The 27,271-nt window shown below is 38.8% G+C and overlaps 1 protein-coding gene across 1 annotated transcript in view; it reads right to left on the minus strand.

The window, feature by feature from the left end:
• The window catches only part of plxna3 (plexin A3), a 177,439-nt gene extending 159,463 nt beyond the window's left edge, over window positions 1-17,976 (minus strand). Inside the window, exons 1-2 of the mRNA XM_056265275.1 lie at window positions 17,779-17,976; window positions 3,466-4,747 (exon numbers count right to left, since the gene is read on the minus strand). Coding sequence (XP_056121250.1) covers window positions 3,466-4,650 — 1,185 coding nt within the window. The 5' untranslated portion in view covers window positions 4,651-4,747; window positions 17,779-17,976. The remainder of the gene's footprint in view (window positions 1-3,465; window positions 4,748-17,778) is intronic.
• Between the last annotated feature and the right edge of the window lie 9,295 nt (window positions 17,977-27,271).

The raw sequence follows: 27,271 nt of genomic DNA on the forward strand, positions 1-27,271 counted from the left end.
ACCCTTATTCATCGTCTGGTGTCATTTAAAACCATTTGAACAGTTTGCAGTTTGCACTGAAACCGTCTTTTGGACCTTGAACCGTATGGTGCCCAGCAAAGTGCATTATATGGAGAAAAATCCTGGAATGTTTTCATCAAAAACCTTAATTTCTTTTCGACTGAAGAAAGAAAGACATGGACATCTTGGATGACATGGGGGTGAGTAAATTATCAGCAAAAGTTTTTTTTTAAAGTGAACTAATCCTTTAAAGGTCAATACAAATGCATAAAGTGAAAACTGATTTGTGGCCTGGATTAAATACTTAAATGTATTTACTTATAAAAAATAAAATAAAATAAAACATCCACACAAGCAAGTCCTAAGAGATAATATCCAAAATGTCCTGAAGACATAGCTTTCTCCAGCTGTCGTCAAATCCCAGCATCTGAGACAGGAAGTGCCTGCTAATAGATCAGACAGAGAAGAGCCACCCAAACAGAGGCTGTGAAAGTGAGCCCATGGGGATCAGACCAGGGCCTGGCGCACACCGACCGGTGAGACATGACATCATCCTGCAATCTACCTCACTGTCAGTGCTTTATCACTTTAGATGTGCTCTCTCCCGAAAGAGGCACCATTTGCCCTCAGTGTGTCTCTGAAAAGCATTATTTCAACGGATTTTAATGGCTGTCCGCTGACACAGAGGAAAAAAAATACAAGAAAATCACCGCATGTCATTTCACCTCAAGGAAATGTCAGAAGAGTTATTCAAAAATCAATTGCGTTAACTAACATCTGCAACATATGGCCGGACGATGATGTCATTGAGTACCCAACCTAGTCTCCCGGTTCATCCTGGAGGTGAACTGTTGACTCATTACCAGATTCTCAAAAATTGACTGAACACACACAAAGCTCTTTAATCTCGCTTCCTCTGGACCCTGGCCTCCAACGGCACACACAAAAAATCTGTAAAGTGCAGCATGAGGTCAGGATGAATGATGTCAGCTCGAACGGCAAGACGTTTTGCGGCGGTAATGACAAACACAAAGGTGCTACAGCAACAGCTGAATTTTTTGGCACCTTCCACTCGAATTCTTCCGAGACGATGGGTGTATAGAGAGCGTGCCGTTGAATGATGATTTGGGGGGGGGGGTTAGGCTGGTCGAACGGCTTGTTTTTGTGCGTGCACATGAAGGGTAAATGTATTAAACGAAGCATGAGCTTGCGGCAGACACGCACGCTCTCATTATAAGGGGAGGTCTGTTGCCGTGCATGAGAAAAAGCTAATAATACCACGACAGCCGCAGCGCTGGAATCAGGAGCAGATTTGCATCAGTCATGGGGAACCCTGTTGGTGCTCATAAAAACAGCCACAGCCACTCCCCCCAAATGAACGAGGGCATCGGCACTCGCCATCTTCGCCCCATCTGCTCTGGCTGGGCCGCGAGGTGTTGTGCTATTGTTCCCGGCGCAATTACAGCCACGGACGCAAATTGTCCTCTCGTCTAGTTGTCCCCCAGGCAAGAAAAAAGAAAAAAACAAAACTCCCAGTTTGCTAACGCTGTCTGTTTTTTTTCACAGGGGGAAAACATTGCTACTGTAAAAAAACGAGATCTTAAGTTTACAAGCCCAGAGTTCGTAAATAACTACCAGACAACTAACATATCAAACGACATGCAGCAAAATGATTCAATATGTACGCTAGGGTTGGTTCAAAACCAAAATTTTGGCTTCAGTATCTCGATACAAACTGACTGTTGAATATGCATGATAGATTTGCATAGAAAACACAAATGTGTACTAAACTAATAATTGAAATATACATGAATCTCAGTTTTTGCAGATAAGGTATACATTTAAATATAGAAAAGTCTAACTAATTACAAATTACCATCAAAAGGTGCAAGTCTCAGCATATTTTTTAAAATGATTCCAAATTATTTATTGGAATATTCCAGTACAAAAACATTATATATCATAATTTAGCAATAAAATATCAGCTATTACCTTATTACTCAAGTAGACACACGCAAACATGAAAAATGGCTGAATTTGGCAGCATAACCTTTCTTAAGTGCACCCTTTATTCCTCGGTTATGCATTCTCAGCATTTGTAGTAGGAATGTGCAGCATTAGCCTTTGTAGCATTCTGGATATCATTATTGAATGAATTCCATAATCAAATTTCATTCTAAAATCATGCATTGATGCATCCCTAATTCTTCATTCCGTTTTCAGGTAGCAGCACATTGTCATCTGGTACTGAAAAGTGCAAAATACTGGTATTGGTACTTTTGACACCAAGTGTATGATAATTATCTACAAAATGACAGGATGCGTAATTACCCTTGGACATAGTTGATGTAAACGCACTTTTTAAAGGATTTTTAAATTGTAGAAGAAACCTCTGCCTAGCTTCAAGGCAGATAAATAACATAAAATCATAAATATGATTTGTCTTTGCTCACTAGATTACAGGAGACAAATATTAAAGATTCATAAATAAAGCGTCAAGGGTTTCTAGAGACAGACCATGTGTGGTACACTTGACTGGTTTAAAATGTCAGAGGCGTATTGATTTTGATGTCTAGCCATCACCTTCTTCATCTCTCACATAATAAGCTATTGCTTCCTACCCTGTCTGGTTTGAATAGATTTTTCATCAAAGATACATTACATCAGATTAAGATGTGTAATCATGTTAGACAGTTTCCCCTACACAGGCATTCCTGAAAAGTCTGCAACGCGTCACAATTAGGTCAATGGGAATCATGTCTAGCATCCACAAATTAGTTTTTCAGGAGCAACAATAGAAATAAAATGGAAAACAGACTATAGACTGAAGGGGAGCATGGAAACTCTCTGTTACAGTACATGTACCTATAATGGCACTGATTTAAGCTTTAACAACATGATTTAAACAAGGACATGTTCCTGGGTCAACATGGAAATAACAATCAAATTAAACAATCAGATTTTAGGGTACGAGGCTTCAAAAACATTATCAACCCAACTTTTTTTTTTTTTTTAGGGCTTGGATATGGATAGGCACATGATTAGAGATTAATGATGCACCAACATAAAAAATTATGACCAATACCAATATGCTGATAATTGCATTAATGTTATAATCTGTAATGAGTAAATGGATACAATTTTAGATGTATACAACTTTATTAAAATTAAAATGTAATAAAATGCTAAACTTTTGATATAAAACAAAAAACTTAAAGCAAAAATAACTATATTGTGATATATATTTTTATTGTGAAATAAAATTACTCTTATCATGATATAAGATTTTGGTCATATCGTCCACCCCTAGCAAATTGTTTGGGAAACAAAAGGAAACCATGCTTCAAGGCAAAAAGGGTTAAATCATCACCATAATCTATTGCTATCACTTTAAGTTAGTTTACCAGACAGCCAGAGGGATAGACAGAGAGACAGACAGAGAGAGAGTTCAATTCAAAGACTCACCGTATTAATACAAGGCAGCTCCTTGTTAAGCAACCACGGCAGAGACAGCTTTCCTTCCCCACGGTAACACGACTTGATCCTCTCTCGCATGGCCAGGTTAATCTGGTGCAGTGTGAAGAGGCACAGCACTGTTTCTCTTGGTGGGTTAGCCCTGTTCTTCTGACCCTGGGAGAAGATCACGAACAGGACATCCTCATCCTCAGACAGGCCAAGAGCCTGGGCCAGAATCTTCCCAGGACGGTGTTTGTAGGCGGCTTGAACAAGTCGGTATTCCACACCATCCTTGGTGCACCCAAGCGGGAACTCGACGTAGGAGTAGAACTCAGTGTCGTTGGAGCACATGCGGACGATTTTTGAGGTGAAGAACTTCTCGCCTGTCGCGTCCACCTGGGTGAGCTGGGTATCCAGTTGCAAAGTGAGGAAATAGATGTACGTACGGCTGGAGAACCCATAAACGTAGTAGATGTCAAACGCGGGATATTGAGACAGGGTGTCTGAAGGTATCTTTATTTGTGAAGACACAAACTCATCTTGGTAGACCAAGCTGAACATGTTCACACTCTCCTCATCAGCCACCAGTTTACGGCTAGATAGGGTTGGAAAATACTCAGATTTGCCATCGATGGCAGCACCGATAAAGAGGCGACTGCCACCTTTCTTTTTCTTCTTCAAGTCTCCGTCATCGTCGCCCACCACAACTCCGGCCATCCCATCTGACTCTTTGGCTCCCGAGAGGTAGTGTTCTTTACGGTGATGCGGTTCACCAAGCTTGAAGAGATCTTCCAGCCGCAGGAACTGGCACACGCCCTGCCAGATGCTTCCACAGGCCACCAGGCGGTTGCCAGCGTAATCAACCAGCAGCAATTTGTTGACGTTGTCTGTGGATTCCAGATTCTGCTTGCAGGCTCGTACATTGGGGGGCGGGTAGCACTTGGCATTGTCGTCCACGGGACCCGTCTGGTGCGAACGTAGTTCGGTCAGATTGGCGAAGAGCTTGTAGACCCGGTTTATCGCGCCGACAAACACCTCGCCAGACTTGCGGTGCACCGTGAGGTGCGTGAGGCTCGTGTCTTTAACCCTGAAGCTTCCGGTGACTTCAGGGTGTTCCGTAGGAGTCATGGGAAACGCCATGATGGTCCCGGTCAAAACAGAGACGGCAAATACCAGCAGCCAAAAGGACCTCATGATTCCAAACCTTCAATCGTGGGGGGGAATGAGACGAAGCTCTTCCCTCAAGCTTATTCCAGGCTTTTTCTTCTTTTGCTGTCTCAGTGGTTCATGTCTACAATGAAAGAAAGAGAAACGAGAAAAAAAAGAGAAATGTTTGAAAATGGATTATGCAGGCAAAGCAATGTCTTATCTTTTCAAGTTTAATTGCATTAAAGGGGTCATCACACTTTAAGATTTGACTTTTTCCCCCAAGGCAATGTTTTTAGCAAAGAAAAAAAAGTCATCATTTATTTTTTTGACCCACACTCTGAACCATATAATCAAACATTCTGTTTCTTGCTGGTTTGCAATATAGTACAATCTAGTGAGCGCTGACTCATTCTTCAATAACAACCTCTCTCTAAAGCTGCAATACCTATCAGTATCACAAAACAACCAACGCTAAAAGAAATCAAGCAATTGATCATGCAATGATGATCATGCATCTAGTAACAATACTTCATCTACTTCTTTGGAAGGATATGCAAAGCTTCTAGTGTTCTATAAAACCACAAACAAGTTTGGCAGATTGTCACACATTTTACTGAGAATCCATGTAGCTCAATCAACCGAGTAAAGTGCCAACACTACCAAGATCATATGATTCCTTGGTAATGCATATGTATACCTTGTCTACCATAAAACATATCCAACTTCCTCTGTACTACCACACCGTGATCAGACGGGCCAAGTTTCTGAACATTGAAAATGCACTGTGTAAATGTGAATAGTCATGTGTTGCATGTATTCATCTGTCTTGTACACATGTACAAGAGGTGTTTGTGCAGAGAGCAGAGGGAATGGAGCCAGCGGAGTGAGTGTTAATGAGCGTCACCTACGCGCCACACCGGTCTCGAGTCCCAGGTGAAGCTCTGGAAATATAAAAGGAGGCGTGAAAGGAGAGAGGACAAGGCCTGGGGCCGGTTTCACAAAGATAGACTTTGACTATGGCTTAGATATAGTAGATAGTCAGACTTCAGATAGACATCTAAATCAGACCGTTGCACAAAGCACTTAAGACTCTGACTATCTTAAGTTGGACTACACTGCAATGCTTTCCGGGTAAAATAAGACACTTTTCAAAACAAAAAACATGGCGTATAGAGTAAGCGCATTCAACCGCTCAGTGTAGTTTACCCCAGCGGAAAATATGTGTTTGTTGGAGGAGTATAACAGTTAAGGCCTGTTCACACCGGGACGAATTTCGCGCGCGATATTCGCCAACGTTTAACGCCTCGTGACTAAACAAAGGGTGCCAATGTGAGTGTGCACACCGACACGAAAAACGCCACGCGTAAAAGCATCAATTTTTTTAAAATGCCTCGGGTTCGTTTTTTTGGTTTGACGCACCGCGTCAAAAACTATCCGACCAATGAGATTTGCGCTTTTGCTCACGTGTCTGGAGCTTCTGAAGTTACAGTAAAACACAACTTGGGGGCACTCAAACACAAAACGGTCTTGCCGAGCACACATACGTAACGCCGAAGAAGATATACACCAAGTAGCGTCTACACTGGCGGGAAAAAATAAGACGAGGAAGATGCAAGGCCAGATGAATGTAGAGCTGCTGGTCTCGTTGGTGTCGGAACATAAAGAACTATATGACAAACGCGACGGCGACTACAAAAATAGGACTATTCCTGTTTTACATTAAGCGCCATCTAATGTCAGGGAATGAATTTGCATGTTCACTCGGCTCATCGTCAGCGAAAATCGCTTGGGTGTGAACACAAAAAACGCGTTGAAAAAACGCTGACGAATTTCGCGCGCCGATATTCGTCCCGGTGTGTACGGGGCTTTACAACGACATTTTACTTGGAAAATTTAGCGAATAATGTAGTAACAAGAAGAAAAGTTTAATTTGGAAAAAGATTGCTACGACAGTGTGGCGAGCAGGATGAGGTCGAGGGACGTGAGAGCGGCGCGAGGCCGGTGGCGTGATTGATAATGAGCGACACCTGCGAGACGCACCGGTCTCGTATCTTCACAGTCGTCGCTCCTCCTTTATGCTTCCGCTCCTCCGAATAGAGATACGAGACCGGTGCGTCTCGCAGGTGTCGCTCATTATCAATCACGCCACCGGCCTCGCGCCGCTCTCACGTCCCTCGACCTCATCCTGCTCGCCACAGACAGTTAACAGCGTTAATCCGACCGTTGAGCGGAGCGTTAAAGACGTACAGAAAAGATACAAAAATATATTTCCAGTAGGTTACTGCGGCCCCTAAAAACCCTTTCCCTTCTCATAGCTCTCGTCAGCAAACCACAAATTATGAGCCATTTTCCCTTTTCTTTTGGCTGTTTGTAATGTAACTGATTGTTACTGCTGGTTGCCAAGGTAACAGAGTCTTAGACCTAAGTTAGCCTGGACATTTTTTTGGTCTAAATTAAGTCGGTCTTTATTTTTGTGAAACAGTCTAACAGTCTAAACTAGTCTGCATTAAACTAGTGAGCTGATTTTAGACTTGTCTAACACTATAGACCGGTCTAAAATAGCTTTGTGAAACCGGCCCCAGGACTTTCTCCTTGCACTGTCGTCAGCTCCTGTTATCCTTCTGAAGCTCCTCCGTGGGACTCGAGACAGATGTGGCGGTCATTAACATTAACGTTCATTAACGTTCCCACGGCTCTATGCCACAGCGTTCTTCGAGTTTCTTACCGGGAATAAAGATTTAAGTTCTGGTGCAATGAACATTGACAATTGCCGATTTTAAAGCCCAACAATCAGAATTTCATCACTTCTGACTGAGACTCAATCCATCCCTGCCATTTGGAGGCATTAGTGACTCAGAGTGGACTGTGAGCCAGTGCGTGACAGCTGGGTGAGGGGATTTTGGGGGTATGTATTGATCGAGTGGCTTCTGTTGGTGCCAAGCCTTGTCACTCCCACTCCTTTCACTTAATGGATTGCTAATAAACCTTTATGGTCATTGCAAGCACTAATCCCAAGCAAGCGCATTTGTTAATTAGGAAGCACCCCTTAACCAGACAGCAAGAACAGGGATGGGGAATCATAAGGAATTTAATGATTCTGGTTCAGATTCAGATTACACTAAGTGATTCTGGCTCATTGTGATTTGGAGGAGAAAAGGATGGACAGTAGAAACCCTCTTCAAAGGCCTGTTGTCAAATGTTGATTATTTTACATTTCAAAACAATAATGCAGGGTTCCCACACCAATACTTTTTCATGACCTTTACAAACAATTGTGATTATTGAAAAAGTATTTAAAAAAATTATTCAAATTACAATCAATTTGCTACTGTATCATTCAGAGCAATTTGGGAACCGGTTCGACCAAATAATTCAAAGAACCAAAATGTGGTTACAAATCAGGCTGTGGCTTGAGAGCAAAATTTCTGCCAATTAACAATTTACATTAATTTTAGAAACTCCAAGATTTTATTCATTTCCATAACTTTCAAGGCCAGGAAAATTCCATTTTAAAATTGCTTGATACGTATATCCATGTTTTCAATGGCCAATGGAAAACCCTCATGCCATGAAAATCATTCACTTCCAGTATCAGAGCTCCAGACTACCATTTGAATAAAATAGCACGTCTAGCCCACAAACATATCTATTCATTTTTTAGAGTAGAAGTAAACTAAATGCCTGGTCTGAATAGAACACATGAATATGAGTATAACTATGAGTATACTAAAATATACAATAGACAAAGCATAAATTGATCAATACAAGAATAATATTTGAAAGGATTAATTATAGAAATAAACATTAAAGATTTTTTCTTATACACCACATGCAGGTTTAACAAGATTTCATCTTTAATATGAATGAGTATGAAGGAATAATTTTCACTTTTAAACTTTTAAGTTGCATTTGTTTGGTTCTTTGTTCAATCTCAAAAAACTATTTTATTTGTATTATTAAGAGGTTTGCACAAAAGTCAACAGTAAATTGCAAACATCACATTTTGCTGCAATTAAATGTCTTTACCCGGAAGTGTTTTGTTAACTCTGCTAATTTAAACTATAATTACTAAAACTGAAACTAAATATATAAAAACTAAATATAAATGTGTTCACAAAATAAAAACTAAGCTAAAACTAACAAAACCATTAATGAAACTAACTGAAACTAAACTGAAATTTATAGGAAATTTGAAAATAATATTCAAATAAAAAATTCACAACTATAATAACCTTGGTGCTGCGCAGCTCAAACGAGAAGTGGTTTCGTTCTGCTTTAGTATGCGGCTCAATCTTTTTCATATGCAACAGAAATTCAGTGTGTCAAATTGGTGGTGGAACCAGTGCGACCTCTAACAAAACTTAGTCGCACCGGCAAGAAAAAAGATTGCAAAATGCGACCATTTGGTTGCAGTCTGGAGCCCTGAGTATTTAAAATAAAAAAGGACCTAGTTCTGAATAAGAACCTTTCTCGATTTTTAAACCTGAGCAAGACACAAGACGACAGAGAGAAGACGGTAAGAACACACAAAAACACAGCAAGAGGTTGTAGCACCATTTCATTCACTCTGAAAATTGAACACAAGCGGTTTGCAGATCAAACACGTCGTTCGTTTGTTCAATCACTGCTTCCCCCCACTGGGCAGAACAGCAGGAATGAAAGAGGTCTGCATGGCTTCTGCTGTCTGTCTCCCTTTCTTTCTGTCTTTCTCTCCAAAGAGAAGGGAAGGGAAGGGTCAGGAAGGGCCACATTAAGCACACACGGGCGGAATAAGGCTTCACTTCAACCACAACCTAAGCACTACAGTTTTTCTGCATGTGGCAGGACTAAAGAGTCTTGCTTAAATTAGTCTCTGCGTGGAAAACATGTGCTCAAGCTATACTGCCACATTTCTTTTATTGAAGTTTAAATACTGTGGCAGTGATAGAATAATAGATCACAATATCTAATTCTCACTATACAGTATAGCTACTTTAGGTTCAATTAATGAAAAAGCAAGTCATCCAAAGTGCAAATGATGCGATCTATATTTCCCCCGTTGGATAAAAGCAAAGCAAACAGCATTTTCTCTCATGCGTTTGTCAGTTTCAAAATCGCATAACAACATCTAAATGATGATTTGCCATAGCCTATATTAAATCACAGAAAAAATGCATCTGCAAGTTTCAGATGTTTACCTTGACGCCATATAATAAAGCGCACCTTTGAAAGATTCCTGTAATTTAACATGGCAAACAATGCTGGAAGAATCACAGCAGCCTTTCAGGTTCCTAAAATCTGAAATCCTTGCTCATTGTATTATAATGATGTATTGTAATACATTCCCTGATTTGCAGGAGAAGCTATTGAACAGCAATCACAGTAATTTGATTAGCACAGTGGAAGCCGGCTGGTGCCAGTGCAAAAGCTGAATGCCTAAGCAGAATGCTTGAACCCAGAAAAAAAACAGACAGAGAGAGAGAAAGAAAGTCACATAAGCGTCAGGGGGTCTCTGCTCAGATCTAAGCATTACTGTACATCTTAATAGCAGCAAATTAGGCAGATTTCATAGTCTTTACAGTGTTTATAGCTGTTTTCATAATGCTAAACACACAACGGGTGGCCATGGAACACTGCAAACACAAAATATATCAATAAATTAATTAATTTCCCATCAAAACAGAGCACAGATGAAGCAAACATGCAATCTGCAAGAATGAAGTCGTCGCCGAAAGCATTAGCGTCCATCAGCACACTGGTGGAGTTGGCAAATCTACGCCGAACCAAAACAAATATATGTATAAGACTGTTTGAGCACTCTGTAATTTTTCAAGACCATCAATATTTCTGACAAACGCCCCCCTGTGACCTTTCTGCCCGTCCTGAACTGTAAACAAGAAGCCGGGTGGAATCCTGATGAGACGAGCAGCGCTGTGCCCATAAAACAACCCGCTTCACATGCCAGTACGTGCCCGACCCGTGTGTGCGCTTTTTTTTTGATGGCACACAGGTGAAATGGACTCATCTGTTAGCTTTGTTTTTCAACACTAATTTTAGCTCAGTGCTGCCCCTCTTCATCACTGGTGAATTGGCACATCAATCAGTTTGGTCACTTGCTGGAAAAATAATGGACAATTTCAGATTGAGCCCTCGAGTCCAACGGCACAAAACTCAGTGAAAGCGGGTAGAGAGGGCTGCAGCGATCTTGAGCAATATGAGAGCTCGTGGTTAGTGGTTCAGGAAAGAGAGAGAATCACACGATCACCTGACACGCTACAGTCGGGGTGAAGCAAGTGCCGTGAAATATCAATAACACAGAAAATATTCATTTATTTCCTTTCAGGGGAAACAGCTTCGAGACGGTTCAAGTTCTGAGGCATGTCTGCTGTGCTTTGACAAATTCACTAAATGATTTTAAATGACACAGGCAGGTAATAACCCATAGAAATATTTACCAGGGAAATCACAGTCTCTGTCAAAACAACTAAAAAAAGCACCAACGGAGAGAAAATAAATTGATACAAGGATCTAAAGCAGGGTTTTTCACAACTGAGGTCAGGGATATAGATGTTACTATGGGAGAAAACTGGGTAACACTATTTTAGGGTGACGTAGTTACTACATGTACTTACTATAGTAGTAACAGTAAATTATGCATAAGTATAACTATAGTCCAAACCAAACTACATTTGGTTAATTAATATTACTCAGTACTTATTTGAGTCAGTACACTGTAACTACGTCACCTTAATATAAAGTGTAACCGAAAACTGCTAAAGTTTTTGTCATGTGAACATTCACCCAAAATAGAGAGAGGGAAAGAGAGAGAGAGAGAAAGAGAGAGAGAGAGAAATACATCACTAGTCCATCTAATCAAGGACTCACAACAGCATCCTCTTCTCCTCACTTCTGTAATGAGGGTCAACAGCTCTTGATTAGAAAGGAGACGACGAAAAAAAAATGCTATTTCACGGGATTGGACACATGATATCACACATGGATGAATCCACACTGGGACCGATCAGGCCAACAGGGAAGCATAAATATAATATAGCCTATATATATATATATATATATATATATATATATATATATATATATATATAATCTTTAATCTCCATTTTCCATGTAAAAGAGCAGACCAACCACAACCCATTCACATAAACATAGGAAAATGCAAATGTATATATGTATATGTATATGTATATACACACTTTTTATTTATATTAAACATTTTTTTTTTAAAAAAACTATCTTAGAACATTCAATATATTACATTATATATTTAAATAATGCTATACCATTAACAAATATTTCAACACACATGCATGACACTAAAAATATCTGACATATAACTAAATAAAAAACCAGCGTACAGGAATACAAAAGAGTGTCCTGTGTGAATAACTAAATCCACTAAATCAACCTCAGACAAAATGAGAAACTCTCGCTGTGGACTGTGACATATTTATGTTCAAAGATATGAAAAATGATCAATATATTGACTTCTAAATCCACTTTTTGTCATGTCAATTCAATGCTTTCCTCTGCCACATGCAGTAACAATGTCTTTGAACGATCGTCATTTAGGTGATTTTTCTCCGAAAATATTGATATATGTGATTAACTGTAATTTAATTTGATTAATTTATTATGCAATTAATTTAATCAAAGTTTTGAATTGGTTGACAACCCAAATATAAAACAAAACCATTGTCAAAAGTGAAAGAACAAATGGCTTCATACTAATGCAGACTGTTCAAACATTCCTCCCATGCCTCTTATTCTCTACACAAATATTGTTTCAAATGAAAAAAAGAGCAAAGTAAAATAAAGCCCAAGTCATCTGATATAACTGACAAAGCTTGAGGCAAATATCATATGCTGTATCTGTTGGCAAGACGCTGCCGTGGCCATACGCGATTCTGTCCTCGACTGACCACAATATCAACAAAGGGCCGAACCCTCCACAAATACGATCCTCAAAATAATTCACATCACATATATAATGCACTTCTCTTCTGAGGGTCGTAACCTTAAGCATTATGAGCTCTCAGGGTCACAAGAGGCGGCTGAGGAACCTCCATGTGTCCTCCGATTATTTCCTCTTTTTGTTATTTTAGTTTTGAGTCTCATCCTGTTGGAGGCCGGGGTCAAATATTTTGTTACGTTCTCTCTTTCACTCCTGAAATGATTTTCTATGCAGGGGGAAAAAAGCATAACAAATATATTTGTAGCACTACCGCTATTGAAAGTGCGAGAGTAACTAAAACGAGATTTACTGACTTACTAACCCAAGTCAAACAAAGTTCAGCTGCAAATTTCTATATTATGGTTTTGATATTAATATATATGGTCTATGATATTAAATATGACTCGGGTCACCAATAGTCTGCCAGGCAAAAATCTTAAGCACAAAAAGTTATAACCCTTACTGAGGAAAGCAAATATAAAACTTTTTTTGGATAAACATGCAGTCAGTTCAACAGTTTATAATGTGTTTTTAACACGATTTAACGCAAATTTTAGGGTTTATTGTTACAAGACAAGACATTTTTAATATTGTGTGAAGAGTCAACATTTGGGTACACATCAACACAACCCTTTTAAATCGCTATCTATCTGTCTATCTGCCTCATTTACATTCGCAAAAACATTAAATATGACATCTAGCATGACTAAGTATAAGAAATGGGTGGGCGATGTTGTCACATTTTTTTTCTGGCAGGATCACGATCTTATCACGATTCTTTTTCATGTTGTTTTTTCAAGTCACTGAACAATACAGCCAAACTAATGTCCATATTTTAAAATGTAGCCTTACAACTAGAGCTGTACGATTCTGGGTAAATTGAGAATCAAGAGTTTTTGGTTTCAAACAGAGATCATGATTCTCCCACGATTCTGAACAGAAAACTAAACAAAATAACGTGCAATTTCTAGAGTTTCTGACAAATGTTAATTGCTGCAGTCTAGTTAAAGTGTTTAATGAATCTGAATGAATTCTTTTTTTTAAATTAGATTCAATGAGTCTCGGGGTAAATACATTACTTGTTTCATTAGTTGATGAATCGGCGTGTGTTTTTTTTTTTTACGAATCTCTTGAATGAATGATTCAATGGCAAAAACATTTTTTAACAGTCCCTTTTCTCCACCTGGTGGTGTAACAATGTAATCGATACAATCGTTATTTTGAAGTGCCATGTTACTTTTTAAAAAGTGACTTAGGCCCCATCCACACTACTGCGTTTTAGTTTAGAAACGGATAATTAAAACGAATACGATCTCCGTCCACACCAGCGTTTTAGCTGCGTATTAGAATTGATCTCCGTCCACATTAAATCGACTGAAAACGCGGATCACGTGACCATTCACCAACACTGGGCATGCGCGTCCTGGTGTAAACACAACTTCATTGATAAAATTATCCCACCATGCTCTGGGTTAACCCCAAACCAACGCTCCATGTACGGTCAACGCCGCCGCTGCACACGGTAATTGTCACAGATCGCTCGAATAATAGCTTGACTCCGGCGCATGTAGGCAGTTATGGCGTTGTAAAATGCAGAATTTACTTGTACAACAGCTGCTAGCAAAGATATACGCCATATACTACGTCATCGTTTCTAAAGTCCTCCGTTTTGACTCGTCTCTACACTAAAACGCCCTCCGGAGATTCAAAACGAAAAACGGATCGGCAGGCAGCGTTTCTAAACTTCTCCGTTTTGGGTCTCCGTTTTTGCCGTTTTAGTCTGGACGGGAGGTGCAAACGTAGTAAAAGGTCTCCGTTTTTAAACAAAAACGCAGTAGTGTGGACGGGGCCTTAGGCCTACTCTATTTTGATCGCTTTCATAGACATCAGTAGCTGCGTTTCCACTGTCGGGCCAAACACGAGCGTGCTAGTGCGCGCCAGGGCCATTAGCGTTTCCACTGTCACTTCCGGGGCTTGATCGGGCCTCGTCGGGGCTTCCTCTGGGCCAGCGGCCAGGGCTTTCTGGTCCAAAGCGGAGTTTACCTGAGTCGAGACAGCAACTCTGGACGATTCTATAGCTAGATCAGCATTAAAGACTTTTAAAATAATTTTAGCTCAAAACTCACTTTCATGTTTGAATACCCTCTGTTTGTGATCCGATGTGGATTCTGATCACAGTAGAAGGCAAAAAATATTTATACGCAATGCAAAGGACTGCACTAACAAAATGACTTGAAGAAATCAGACAAATCATAAAGGCTATCACAATCATGTTTTTATTTGATCTGTCAGTAGCCTACGTCTCGTCTCTTACCGGACTGTCTGATATCCATATTTAGCTCCGCATAGCCTATCATAAAATAAAGCAACTTTTTTTTCGTGAGCTTCCTCTGTTTCTCTGACTGAAAATATAACTGTATTGTGCTAAAGCTCCTCAGGTCGTATTTTTGGTGGCATATTTGTAGAAATGATCATTTTTTTTCTAAATGTGATGTAAATATGATAAAACTGTTGACTGAAATGTTCTTTAGGGAACCCAAAATGGTTCTTCTAAGGCATCACTGAAAATCCCGTTTTGGAAAACTTTATTTCTAAAAGTGTAATTGACTTATCAACAATATATCTAACAAGATCTCTACACCTATACTAATCAAAGAACAGGACACTTCCACCTTTAGCATTTCAAACTAAACCTTAATCCAATATTACGAGACAAATCCACTGGCCTAAAGCAAAGCATTCGTATTGGGAAGGCAGCAGGCAGAGAGAAAGAGAGCGAGAGAGCTTGAGAACAGACAGTAGCTATTCTTCAGCGATTAGCACAAGCCGTGACTCCACATGGCAGTTGTACTCATGGCTTACTCACACTCACAGGATGAGCGCACTGTTTTATTCTACAGAACCAACTCACTCAAGGTTGCAGGGCCGCTTGCTGACATCACAAGGCCGGAGTACGCAGGACAGTAACCTTGCTCTGAGGCGAGCGAATCACAGCGCAAATTTACAGTTCAGATTTATCCTCAGGTGCTCGGCCGGTGGTAATCAAACAGACAGCTAAATAGCATGTGTGTTGATGAAAGAGGGCAGAGGGCGATGTCTGCTGTGTAGATATAGAGATGATCACAGCCTGCACAAGGTCAGCACAACTGTACTTCAATTGACGAGGACGGGTTATTCATTAACCAGCACTGATCTCATCAACGCAACATCATCTAATAATGCAGCAAGAAAAAGAGATTTATTTTATTTGGATGGACTAGCGAAGTAGGCCACTTGCATGCATTTAGGCTGCGGGCTTGTTTTGAATTCAATGGGTGTTCGTTTCAGTGCTGGGGGTAAAAACATGTGGCCTATAATTCATCTACACATGTACGTGAGCAGAAACACCAGGTAACGTGGGATGCTTATAGGTTCACGTACTAGAGCCATAACAGCAGACAGTTGTCTCCTCGCTTGCAAACAACTTTCTATTTTTACATCAGTGGCCAATTTGTTCGGTTAATGCGCTGATTGAGTTTATTTATAGAGGTATTTCCAGCCTAAATCAATCCATTTAGGTTCGCTACACTGCAGTTTCATCTATCCTAAAGAAAATGTAATTTCACAGAGGAGCCAATCGAGCAAAAACACTGAATGAATATGGAAACTTTAATATTGTTCAGTCTCCAATATAAAATGCAAGACTATTGGAAATACATATGCATCGATTATGTGCATTTGTATCTATATAAAATATTTATAGAGATTTTAATAGAGGGAGAGAAATTAATAGATATAGAGGATAGTTGTACAGGCAGTATGTATACATAATACATACATGCATATACACATTACATACATTATATATATATAAACACACATACATACATACACACACAGATATATAATTGTACATATACATACATTATATACATGTATAGAGTACATATACATACATTATATATATACATATAGTACATATACATACATTTGTACATATATAATTGTACAGATACATACATTATATATATTTAAAAAATTAAATATACATACATTATACATATAGTTGTACATATATATATATATATATATATATATAATATCAATTAAAAATATGTATATAAATAATGTTAATTTATGTAAATAAAAAATACTTTATTATTATTTTTACCAATGATGTTCCAACTTTTATTGCATTTTGTTTAATTCTATACAGATAATTTACTTATATTTTTTCCCCCCATGCAGATCATCCATCATTTCCCCAAAGCATATATTCCGATGTAAAGATCGGAGACTCGAGATTGTTTTCGCCGTTGTGTTAAAACAGCGTTTTGCTCGGTCCCCTCCTCCACAGCACCTAACATTCTCCAGCGGAGCTCAACCTAATCTCACACCGGGTGAGAGCATCCCTGATCCGGCTACTGCAGGCAGCCACAGCCCCTCTCCTCTCCACCCAGACGTGGAGCAAACTGCCACCAAAGGCTTTGAATGATCAGATTTGGTACAGACCCATCAACTGAATCTTACTGAGACTATCTCAATGCATCATTTACCCATGCAAGGAAATAAACGAAATCAATGCGCAAATTAAGCAATACATTTGATTTTAGTTTAGGCTTTAATAGGTGGAACCACATTTGGGTCATTTGCCTAGAGGAAAACAATATTTCAGTCATGTGACTGTTACAGATGTGACAGACAAACAGATTGAGTGCACGATAACACCTTTTTCCATACATCTATTCAATCCGCCTGCCTTAAAGAACTAACACAACGCTATTTTCTTTAATTGTAAGCCCTGATTGTGGTGTGTACTGTTTATCTAAAGCAACTTTCCATCTGAAATGTCAATATGCATGTGTTAGATCCATGCACAACCACCAACAGGCAGGCAAGACTGGAATAATTATTCGTTGTGAATTGGCTACTAGAAACAGTCAAGTCATTTTAATGCATTTCTTAATGCACAGCACAAATGCACGGGTATTTTACCTCCTTTTAGCTAAACACTGGTTTTAATGCCCCCTTTGTTCTTGCTGGCTTTATTGACCACATCCATCAGGATCCTTTCCACACACCAGTTCAACCATCTATTCTCTCATCCACGAGATAGCATTGTTTTTTTTTTTTTAGTAAAAGAAGCATGCGTTACAGTCCAGATCATGCATTCGCGATTTCAGTACAATAAAGCCATGCATCAGAATGAATCATTCGCGCGAATGTTTATGTATCACTCGTACCTGTGTTCAAAGTGCAACAGTTACATCCACGGTTGGGTTTTGTAGAGCCTCTCGGTGCTTATCGCAAGCGGATTTGGAGATATCGCTTTATTTTCCAGTGCAAAACGCCCGTGTGAAACCGTAAATAAGCTCAACGCGTCGATGGCATGGTATTCTCCAGTCCGTACCTCAAGAAAGCGTCGCGCTTTACTTTACAAGCGTGGAGTCGTAGCTATCGCTTTAAAATGGAGCGTACCACTCAGACACTAGGGGTGCGCCGAGACGCGTTTGTAAAGGATTTGTGTTTTCAGGGGACTTGGTATAACCCAGACAGACATTGATTGAGTTTAATTTATATTTTTCTTCTAAGACACAGCGGAATATCATCTCATTATTTAATAAATGCGTAAATATTTTTACAGTATTGTTGTCAATCATCCCTGTCATAATGAATGGCATCATCCCGCCCTTCATCTAGGATTCTCTAACAACCCAGATGTTGAGTAGACTGTAAAAACAGACGGATATGTCTGGATTACAACAATTAAGGTCATGATGCTGGGAGATGAGAAATTGGTTGCATCTTTTTGCTAATAAATGCACACTAATCGTTTAATCTTCCACTCAACAAAAGCAAAAAGTAATAATATATCACCTAAAAAAAGGAAGATTCCACAGTGAAAAGATTCATTTCTCTTCCCCGTTCTGCTCTCATGAAATCAAATTTGGACTTTTGTGACTTTTAGTCAATATTTATTTGTTTTGAGGTCATCTATATGCTAGTGTTCTTCTAAAAGTTGTATACATTTTTCTCTTATGGGACAATAAACCCAATATATTGATTAAAGGGTTAGTTCACCCAGACATGAACATTCTGTCATTAATTACTCACCCTCATGTCGTTTCAAAACATTAAGATTTTTGTTCATCTTTGGTACACAAATGAAGATATTTTTGATGAAATCCGAGACCTTTCTGTCCCTCTGTTGACAGCTACGCAACTGACACTTTGAAGCTTCAAAAAGTTCATAAAGAGATCCTAAAACTAATCCATATGAATTGAGTGGTTTAGTCCAAATTTCTCTGAAGAGAGTCAATAACTTTATATGATGAACAGTTTGAATTTAGGCTTTTATTCACATATAAACATTGATTAGCAAAAATAAACAGAAGCTCAACCGAACCTGCTTGATGCGCGAGAATGAACCTCATTGGTTCTTGCTGAAGCTCAAACGTGCTGCGTAACACGAGAATGAACCTCATTGGTTCTTGCTGAAGCTCAAAAGTGCTGCGTAACACGAGAATGAACCTCATTGGTTCTTACAGAAGCTCAAACGTGCTGCGTAACACGAGAATGAAGCTCATTGGTTCTTGAGGAAGCTCAAACGTGCTGCGTAACACGAGAATGAACCTCATTGGTTCTTGCTGAAGCTCAAACGTGCTGCGTAACACGAGAATGAACCTCATTGGTTCTTGCTGAAGCTCAAACGCTGCGTAACACGAGAATGAACCTCATTGGTTCTTGAGGAAGCTCAAAAGTGCTGCGTAACACGAGAATGAACCTCATTGGTTCTTGAGGAAGCTCAAACGTGCTGCGTAACACGAGAATGAAGCTCATTGGTTCTTGAGGAAGCTCAAAAGTGCTGCGTAACACGAGAATGAACCTCATTGGTTCTTGCTGAAGCTCAAACGCTGCGTAACACGAGAATGAACCTTATTGGTTCTTGAGGAAGCTCAAACGTGCTGCGTAACACGAGAATGAACCTCATTGGTTCTTGCTGAAGCTCAAATGTGCTGCGTAACACGAGAATGAAGCTCATTGGTTCTTGAGGAAGCTCAAAAGTGCTGCGTAACACGAGAATGAACCTCATTGGTTCTTGAGGAAGCTCAAACGTGCTGCGTAACACGAGAATGAACCTCATTGGTTCTTGCTGAAGCTCAAATGTGCTGCATAACACGAGAATGAACCTCATTGGTTATTCTCACTCGTCAAGCAAACATGCTTGAGCTTCCGTTTACCACAACTGATGTGTGAGTTTATTAATGTTTATATGTGAATAAAAGTCTAAATTCATTCTGAATTATCACATCTTTATGACAATCATGTCTCTTCAGAAAATTTTGGATTAAACCGCTTAATTTATGGATTCATTTTATGATCTCTTTATGAACTTTTGAAGTGTCAAAGTGGTAGTAGCTGTCAATAGAGGGACAGAAAGCTCTCAGATTTCATCTGAAACAAAGCTGATACCTCAATGAAGCGTGACAGAGATCTCCAATAAGCCTCCTGAGCCAGGTCAAAAGTTTTCTAGCATCAGATTTGCTCTTTGATCTTTTACAACTCTTTGATTTTGCCAGTAAAATGTTTCACAGAGGTCACGTGCAAGAGGTCAGATCACATTTACGCTAAGCAAATGCATTCTGAGTGTCTTATGATGTGGTTCAGAGTGTTTGCACTGTTTTTTTTTTACTTATTTGCTCAGGAGAGACTAGCAGGCAGCAGATCTGTCCTTTGCTTATTTGCCTTTAATGAAGGTAATGTAATCTGCAAGCAAATAGCGACGCAATCCAGTTATTCAAATCATGTGGCCCAGTAAATGGCTGTTTAGAGAAAATGACACTGCACGGTAAACAAACACCAAAATCGCCTGATGTAAACACAGCAAATCTACGAATCCGTGCCTATGGCACTTCAATTGTAAGAGCTAATAGTCTTTAGAATGACTTCACTAATATGCGTTTTACAACCTCTGACTCCGGAGGGGAAATTTCCAGTCGTTTTTAGATGGAATGACAGTAAAAAAATAATTTTCAGATCTCAGATGTGAAGACAAAATTTAAATCTAATTCTAACCAATGAGTACAGTGACTAAAATCCAGTTAGTATCTCAGCGCTGAAACTACCGAGGTCCCAAAATAACCCGACGGCGGTTGGGTGGGATGGTAACGTTTGACTTCTCTGCTCTCCCCCTCTTTCTCCTCCTGTGATCCAGGGAGTGTTTGTGCTTGGCACGTTCTGCCCAGCCCTGTTCTCTTCCTCTATAATTGTGAGCATCTGTAATTGAAGCCACTTGAGCCCAGCAGCCCGTAGTCTTCGGTTCCCTCAACCACATTGGGCTTTTGGAGGATGGTGCTGCTCGGTGCCGCTGTGCACATGCTGCGGCCCAACTAGACGGGTTGGAAAATGCAGGAAAATGGAGAAGAACGTGGGAGGAAACTTCCGGGGCTGATGAAAGAGTGTGGTTTGTCCTTGCAAACATAAACCTCATCAGAGCAAAACACTGTCGCATCCCAAAAACTTGCAATTCCAAAAGTATGACATTTAGATGGCGGGCTGTTCGTTTCATTGCGAAATCAGATTTATAAACAAGCTTTTATCAACTAAGATCATCAGTCATGTGTTTCAGGTTCCCAAGTTCAATCATGTTGGTTTTGCTTTGGAAAAAATAAGTGTTTGTCATACAAAAGTACACAAAAATGCTTAAAATCAAACTCTGAGATATATGAATCATGTGATTCAAGTTTTCAAGTTCAATCATGTTGAGCTGCGGCTGGTTTTGCTTAGAAAAAAGAAGTGTTTGTCATAGAAAAGTACACAAAATAGTCATAAAATCAAACTCTGAAATGTATTAATCATATGATTTAGGGTTCTAAGTTCAACACAAAAGTACTTAAAATCAAACTCTGAAAAGCAGTTATAGCACAGTTTTTAAGATTGAGAAAGAAATGATTTTGAGCCAAAATACAGTAGTTTGATTTGACGTACAGCTTTTGATATCAACGGCAAAAAAAAAAAGCATACCTCTCATTTAAAAGGCAATATTCCTGTTTTGATCACATAGTAATGTTTTATTATTTGCATTCAACATTGATTTAGCATCCACGACCCACTTACTGAACATCATTTATGCATTTAGCAGACACTTTTATTCAAAGTGATAAAGCGATCACAACAAATCAATGCATTTATACACTTAAACGGCATTTAATGATGCTGTCTTTTGTTAATGCAACTAGTTAGTAATCTTAAACACGGCTGCTTAGCTCATCCCGAAAAATATCAATTGAGTAATAACCTCTCATTTCATGCTACACCATGTGGTATCAGGGGGAATAAAACAACCTTTTCATCAAATGTGATGTCTGCTCCTTTTTATCATGTCATACAGTTCCTCAGTGAATCATGATTTATTGCAACTCTTGAATTATTTGATTTTGCCAGTAAAACATTTTGCGGAGGTCATGTGATGTCTCATCTGAAGGTCATAGTGAGACTAGTAAAGCATATTCATAAGATGATGCCACATGTACAGTCTGTTTAGGCCCTCATTGAAACTCTATTAACCTTGAGAAGAATTCATAATGTTTACCACCAATTACCCTGATCTTTTTTTTGCGTTCTCATTTTCAAGTGTCAATTTATGTGATCTATTATCAGCGCTGAAAAAATCTTAAACGCCACCATGACTTTGTCACCATGACTTTTTTGGAAAATTATGGAAAATTATGATTGAAAGAAGGATTTTATCAAAAACAGTAATATTGTGAATTATTATTACAATTTAAAATAACAGTATTGTATTTCAAAATGTAATTTAGATGATTTGAGCAGCAAATCAGCATATTATAATGATTTCTGAAAGATCATGTGACACTGAAGACTGGAGTAATGATGCTGAAAATTCAGCTTTGCATCACAGGAATAAATTACATTTCAAAATCTATTCAAACTCAAACAGAAAAGTGTGTTAAAAACTGCTCTGAGACAAGAATGTTGAGATCCAAATGCAGCTTTTAATAATGGGGCAATCCAGACACGTACTCCAATGTAGTACAGGCAACAGGTCAAGACACAGGTAGGTAGGCAGTCCAAACAAACAAAAAAACACAAGGTTGGGAACAAGGCAAACAGGTAACCCAAAGGCAGGCAGAGAATCCAAAAACCGAAATACATGAAACCAGAGAAATGCTCAGAAATGCAGCACAACATACAAGACTTTGCAGGGAATGAATGAGTGTACATGGTTTAAATAGGCTGAGACTGACAAGGTAATGAGACACAGGTGGATGCAATCAGGGATGATGAGTCCGGGCAGTGAGTTATGGGAAATGTAGTTTGTGAGGGAATGACAATAGTCTGATGTGGAGTGCCCTCTAGTGGCTCTCAAGGGCACTCCAGCTGGTGACCGTTACTCAGCCTTGGTGAGCAGGACTCCTTTCAAAAATATTTTGAAAAATCGTACTTGTTTTGACTGCCAGTGTACCTTAGACTGCCATACTCTGGTATAGTATATGAATACCCATAAGAAACAAAAATCCCAAAGAGTTCTCATGATTATCTTGTGAAAGTGGATCTAAATCATAGGTTCTCAAAGTGCGGCCCGCGGGCCAATGGCGGCCCGCCGAAACATTTCTGGCGGCCCGCGATAACATCTGTAAAACTGTTAAAACTATTGCTTTGAAAAAATGAATATCTCCGTTTAGTGGTGTTTAGCGGCATCCATAGGCATAAGCGGTAATTACATGGTCCGACCGACCGATCGCACTTGACCTCACTCCCAAGGCCACCAGGAACAGTGGTTGTCTACACAGGAATAGGAATCGTGGCCAACCGAAACCAGCATCACAAATCCCATTGCAATTTAAACAGAGGCGGACAGAGTACAGAGCTTTGTTACTTGAGTAAAAGTACAGATACCCCTTGCTAAATTTTACTCAAGTACAAGTAAAAGTACTACATTCAGATGTCTACTTAAGTAAAAGTACTAAAGTACTTGTTTTTAAAAGTACTTGAGTATCAAGAGTACAAGAGTAGATTTTCTAAATATTGCATTACTAATCTACTGCCACAGTGCTTACATTTATGCACAGAAACGTCCTACATGGAGTTATGAAAAATGTTAATGTTAATACCTTGGAGAATGTAAAAGGAATTGAAAGTAAAATCAAGTCATTTTCATCTTCTTACCATGTTGCTTTATTTAATTTAATTACATTTTTGGGGGGTCCCATCTTTAAATGCGGGGACAACACACACACACACACACCACATGTAAGGGTGGCGCTGCCAATAAAGCACCTAAAAGCTGTAACAAAGAACCGGCAAAAGGAATGATTATGAATATGTAAAATATAGCAAGGAGATATTTTAATTGTTTATTAATAAACACTTGTTAATAAACAAGTGTTTTCTTTGTCAGTGTCGGCTAGATGAAGTTGACGATGCTGACTCGCGATCTTCAGTAGTGAACGCGCCAGAGAGAAATGCACATTTCATACGGATTACATAAGCAGAGAACAGTCTGTAGTCTGTTTTCTTTCGTTTTGATTTTTTCTGTTTAAAAGTAGACATGTCTGTGAGAGGCAAGTAGGCTACCTTATACACTCAGTTTCGGTTCATTTATGAGACGAGATCCAGTTCACAGGCCGGCGCCTCCGTTTCTTATCTATCGTCTGCTACTTACTTCTTATTTATTAAACCCATGCAATTGGTTGATGAAACATTGATTAAAATTAAGATACAATTAATGCAAAACGAAATTCAGGTTAAAGAAAGGTTTTGTGTTTTCTGTTTGAGGTCTCTGTGAAAGTTTTAAAGCATTTTTTATGCCGCTTTCAGAGCGCTCACGTCCGTAACGGAGAACACGTCCATAACATTGTTTTTTCCTCATAAATGCAAACCAGAAAAATAAAATAAAACAAAATGAATATTTTATGTACTCTGGAGACTGAGCACCAACCCTTCTTCATTCGCTGGGTAGTAGCCTACTTTGGTTTGAGCAGTGTAATTCACATAATCAGTAAAAATATATTTTGCCTCCTAAAGTTTTTTTTTTAAGAAATCAGAAATCCCTCGTGGCTACGCCACTGCCACATTTGAACCTGACTGTGTTAAACGCACCACATACTCAAGAACATCAAACCAAATGTTTGGCTTACATTAATGTGTAATATAAGATCTGACCATGGAGTTGACTTTGGCGGAAAGCTGAAAGTGATTGCTGATAGGCTGTCCCAATTAGTGGCGCCTGCACAATCCAATCACGTTTGAGAGGGAAACAACAAATTGAGGGTTTCCGAGATTTTTTTTTTTTTTTACTCGTGTACTCACGGTTATGGATAGAAATGTATTGGAGTAAAGAGTACAATATTTGCCTCTCAAATGTACTTGAGTAAAGTCATGAGTACTCCCCAAAAATGATACTCGAGTAAAGTACAGATCCCTCAAAATTGTACTTAAGTACTGTACTCAAGTAAATGTACTCCGTTACTGTCCGGCTCTGAATTTAAAAGGGTATGTTGACCAAGTAATCAATATTCAATGTGACTTAATAATAATCTTAACAATGTCAAGCTTATTAATAGCCGCGTTTCCATTAGCTACCTTTCAAAATGTTCGCGGGCGCGAACACTTGCATTTTCCTATCAACAGTGGAAACAACTTAAACTAGTCTATCATTTCTGGTCATACAGAAAATAATAATGCATTATTCGCAACTACTTTTATTTGTGTAAACTCATAACAAGAAAACGTGCTTTTGTAAAATAAAATAAAACAATCAGTAGCCTACTACGCGCTTTCATGATCTCCGTGAACTGGAGCGCGAGAACTGAAACAAAATATAGCCTATGTAGGCTAAAGCTTAAAATGTGCACTTTTAAACAAACAAACTCGAATCGAAAGCAAATACCTGATTATGGAATCCGTATGAAAGGTGGATTTCTCTCTAAAAGCGCATCTGCTTAACAGCGGAGATGGAGATATGTTTTTAGCCGACACTTAGAAAACAATAGTTTATTAATAAACAATTAAAATGCCTCGCTGTTTTTTCAGACGCATTTATTATCATTAGCCTATAACTCACCTATAAATCAGGCTAGATCAGACACGTACAGGCTATATGGCTCTTCTCATTCATCACTGCGGGAAAAATATAAATTCCAGGTTCAAATTTGGCCTTAGAAAACCAGTAAAATCGACATGTTTTCCATATTAATTTGTGAATATTTAAAATGTTTAATAAAGGGGCAAAAAGTCATTTAAACAAAAATCTGAAAAAGTCTGTCGATATTTACTTTTTTGCGCAGCAGTTGGTGAAGCCAGTTCAAATTAAAATTTTGTTCAACTTTGCGTTTTAAAAAGACAACAACCGTTCATTTTTCGTTTTTCAGTTACGGGTTAAAAAAGATAGATAATAATATGCAAATCTGCAATAATGGAAACGCGACTGACAAGCAATGATAGAAATTAATGATGATGATGACTTGTTTGGTAAGCTTCTATTTTAAAAGTTTCTTTCTCTCCCCCCAAAATTTTTCACAAGTTTTGCCAGGTTTAGCCTCAGTTATGAATTAAAATGTGTTTATTGCAACTAATGTAAACTGTAGAGATGCAACCTGGTCATTAAAATAATTTCAAATGGGATTTTCTTTTCAGTTTTTTTTTCTTCGTTTTCTCCCCCGCCACTTTGGCGGCCCTCAGTTCAATGTTGGGTTCCTAAATTGGCCCTCACCTATCAAAACTTTGAGAACCCCTGGTCTAAATAAACAGCAGATAAAGCAGACAAGCACAATTTTATTGCTCAAAGTTCTCAGTTATGATTCATTTAGATCAGGGGTTCTCAAAGTTTTGATAGGTGAGGGCCAATTTAGGAACCCAACATTGAACTGAGGGCCGCCAAAGTGGCGGGGGAGAAAACGAAGAAAAAAAAACTGAAAAGAAAATCCCATTTGAAATTATTTTAATGACCAGGTTGCATCTCTACAGTTTACATTAGTTGCAATAAACACATTTTAATTCATAACTGAGGCTAAACCTGGCAAAACTTGTGAAAAATTTTGGGGGGAGAGAAAGAAACTTTTAAAATAGAAGCTTACCAAACAAGTCATCATCATCATTCATTTCTATCATTGCTTGTCAGTCGCGTTTCCATTATTGCAGATTTGCATATTATTATCTATCTTTTTTAACCCGTAACTGAAAAACGAAAAATGAACGGTTGTTGTCTTTTTAAAACGCAAAGTTGAACAAAATTTTAATTTGAACTGGCTTCACCAACTGCTGCGCAAAAAAGTAAATATCGACAGACTTTTTCAGATTTTTGTTTAAATGACTTTTTGCCCCTTTATTAAACATTTTAAATATTCACAAATTAATATGGAAAACATGTCGATTTTACTGGTTTTCTAAGGCCAAATTAGAACCTGGAATTTATATTTTTCCCGCAGTGATGAATGAGAAGAGCCATATAGCCTGTACGTGTCTGATCTAGCCTGATTTATAGGTGAGTTATAGGCTAATGATAATAAATGCGTCTGAAAAAACAGCGAGGCATTTTAATTGTTTATTAATAAACTATTGTTTTCTAAGTGTCGGCTAAAACATATCTCCATCTCCGCTGTTAAGCAGATGCGCTTTTAGAGAGAAATCGAATCGGTTACCTAACGTAACCTCGGTTCTCTCTAGAAGAGGGAACGAGTATTGCGTAAGCTAGCTTACGCTGCGGGAAAGATT

This window comes from Rhinichthys klamathensis, unplaced genomic scaffold, assembly GCF_029890125.1.
Source record: "Rhinichthys klamathensis goyatoka isolate OS25496 unplaced genomic scaffold, OSU_Roscu_1.1 h1tg000231l_1, whole genome shotgun sequence".
In the NCBI taxonomy this organism is placed as follows: domain Eukaryota; kingdom Metazoa; phylum Chordata; class Actinopteri; order Cypriniformes; family Leuciscidae; genus Rhinichthys; species Rhinichthys klamathensis.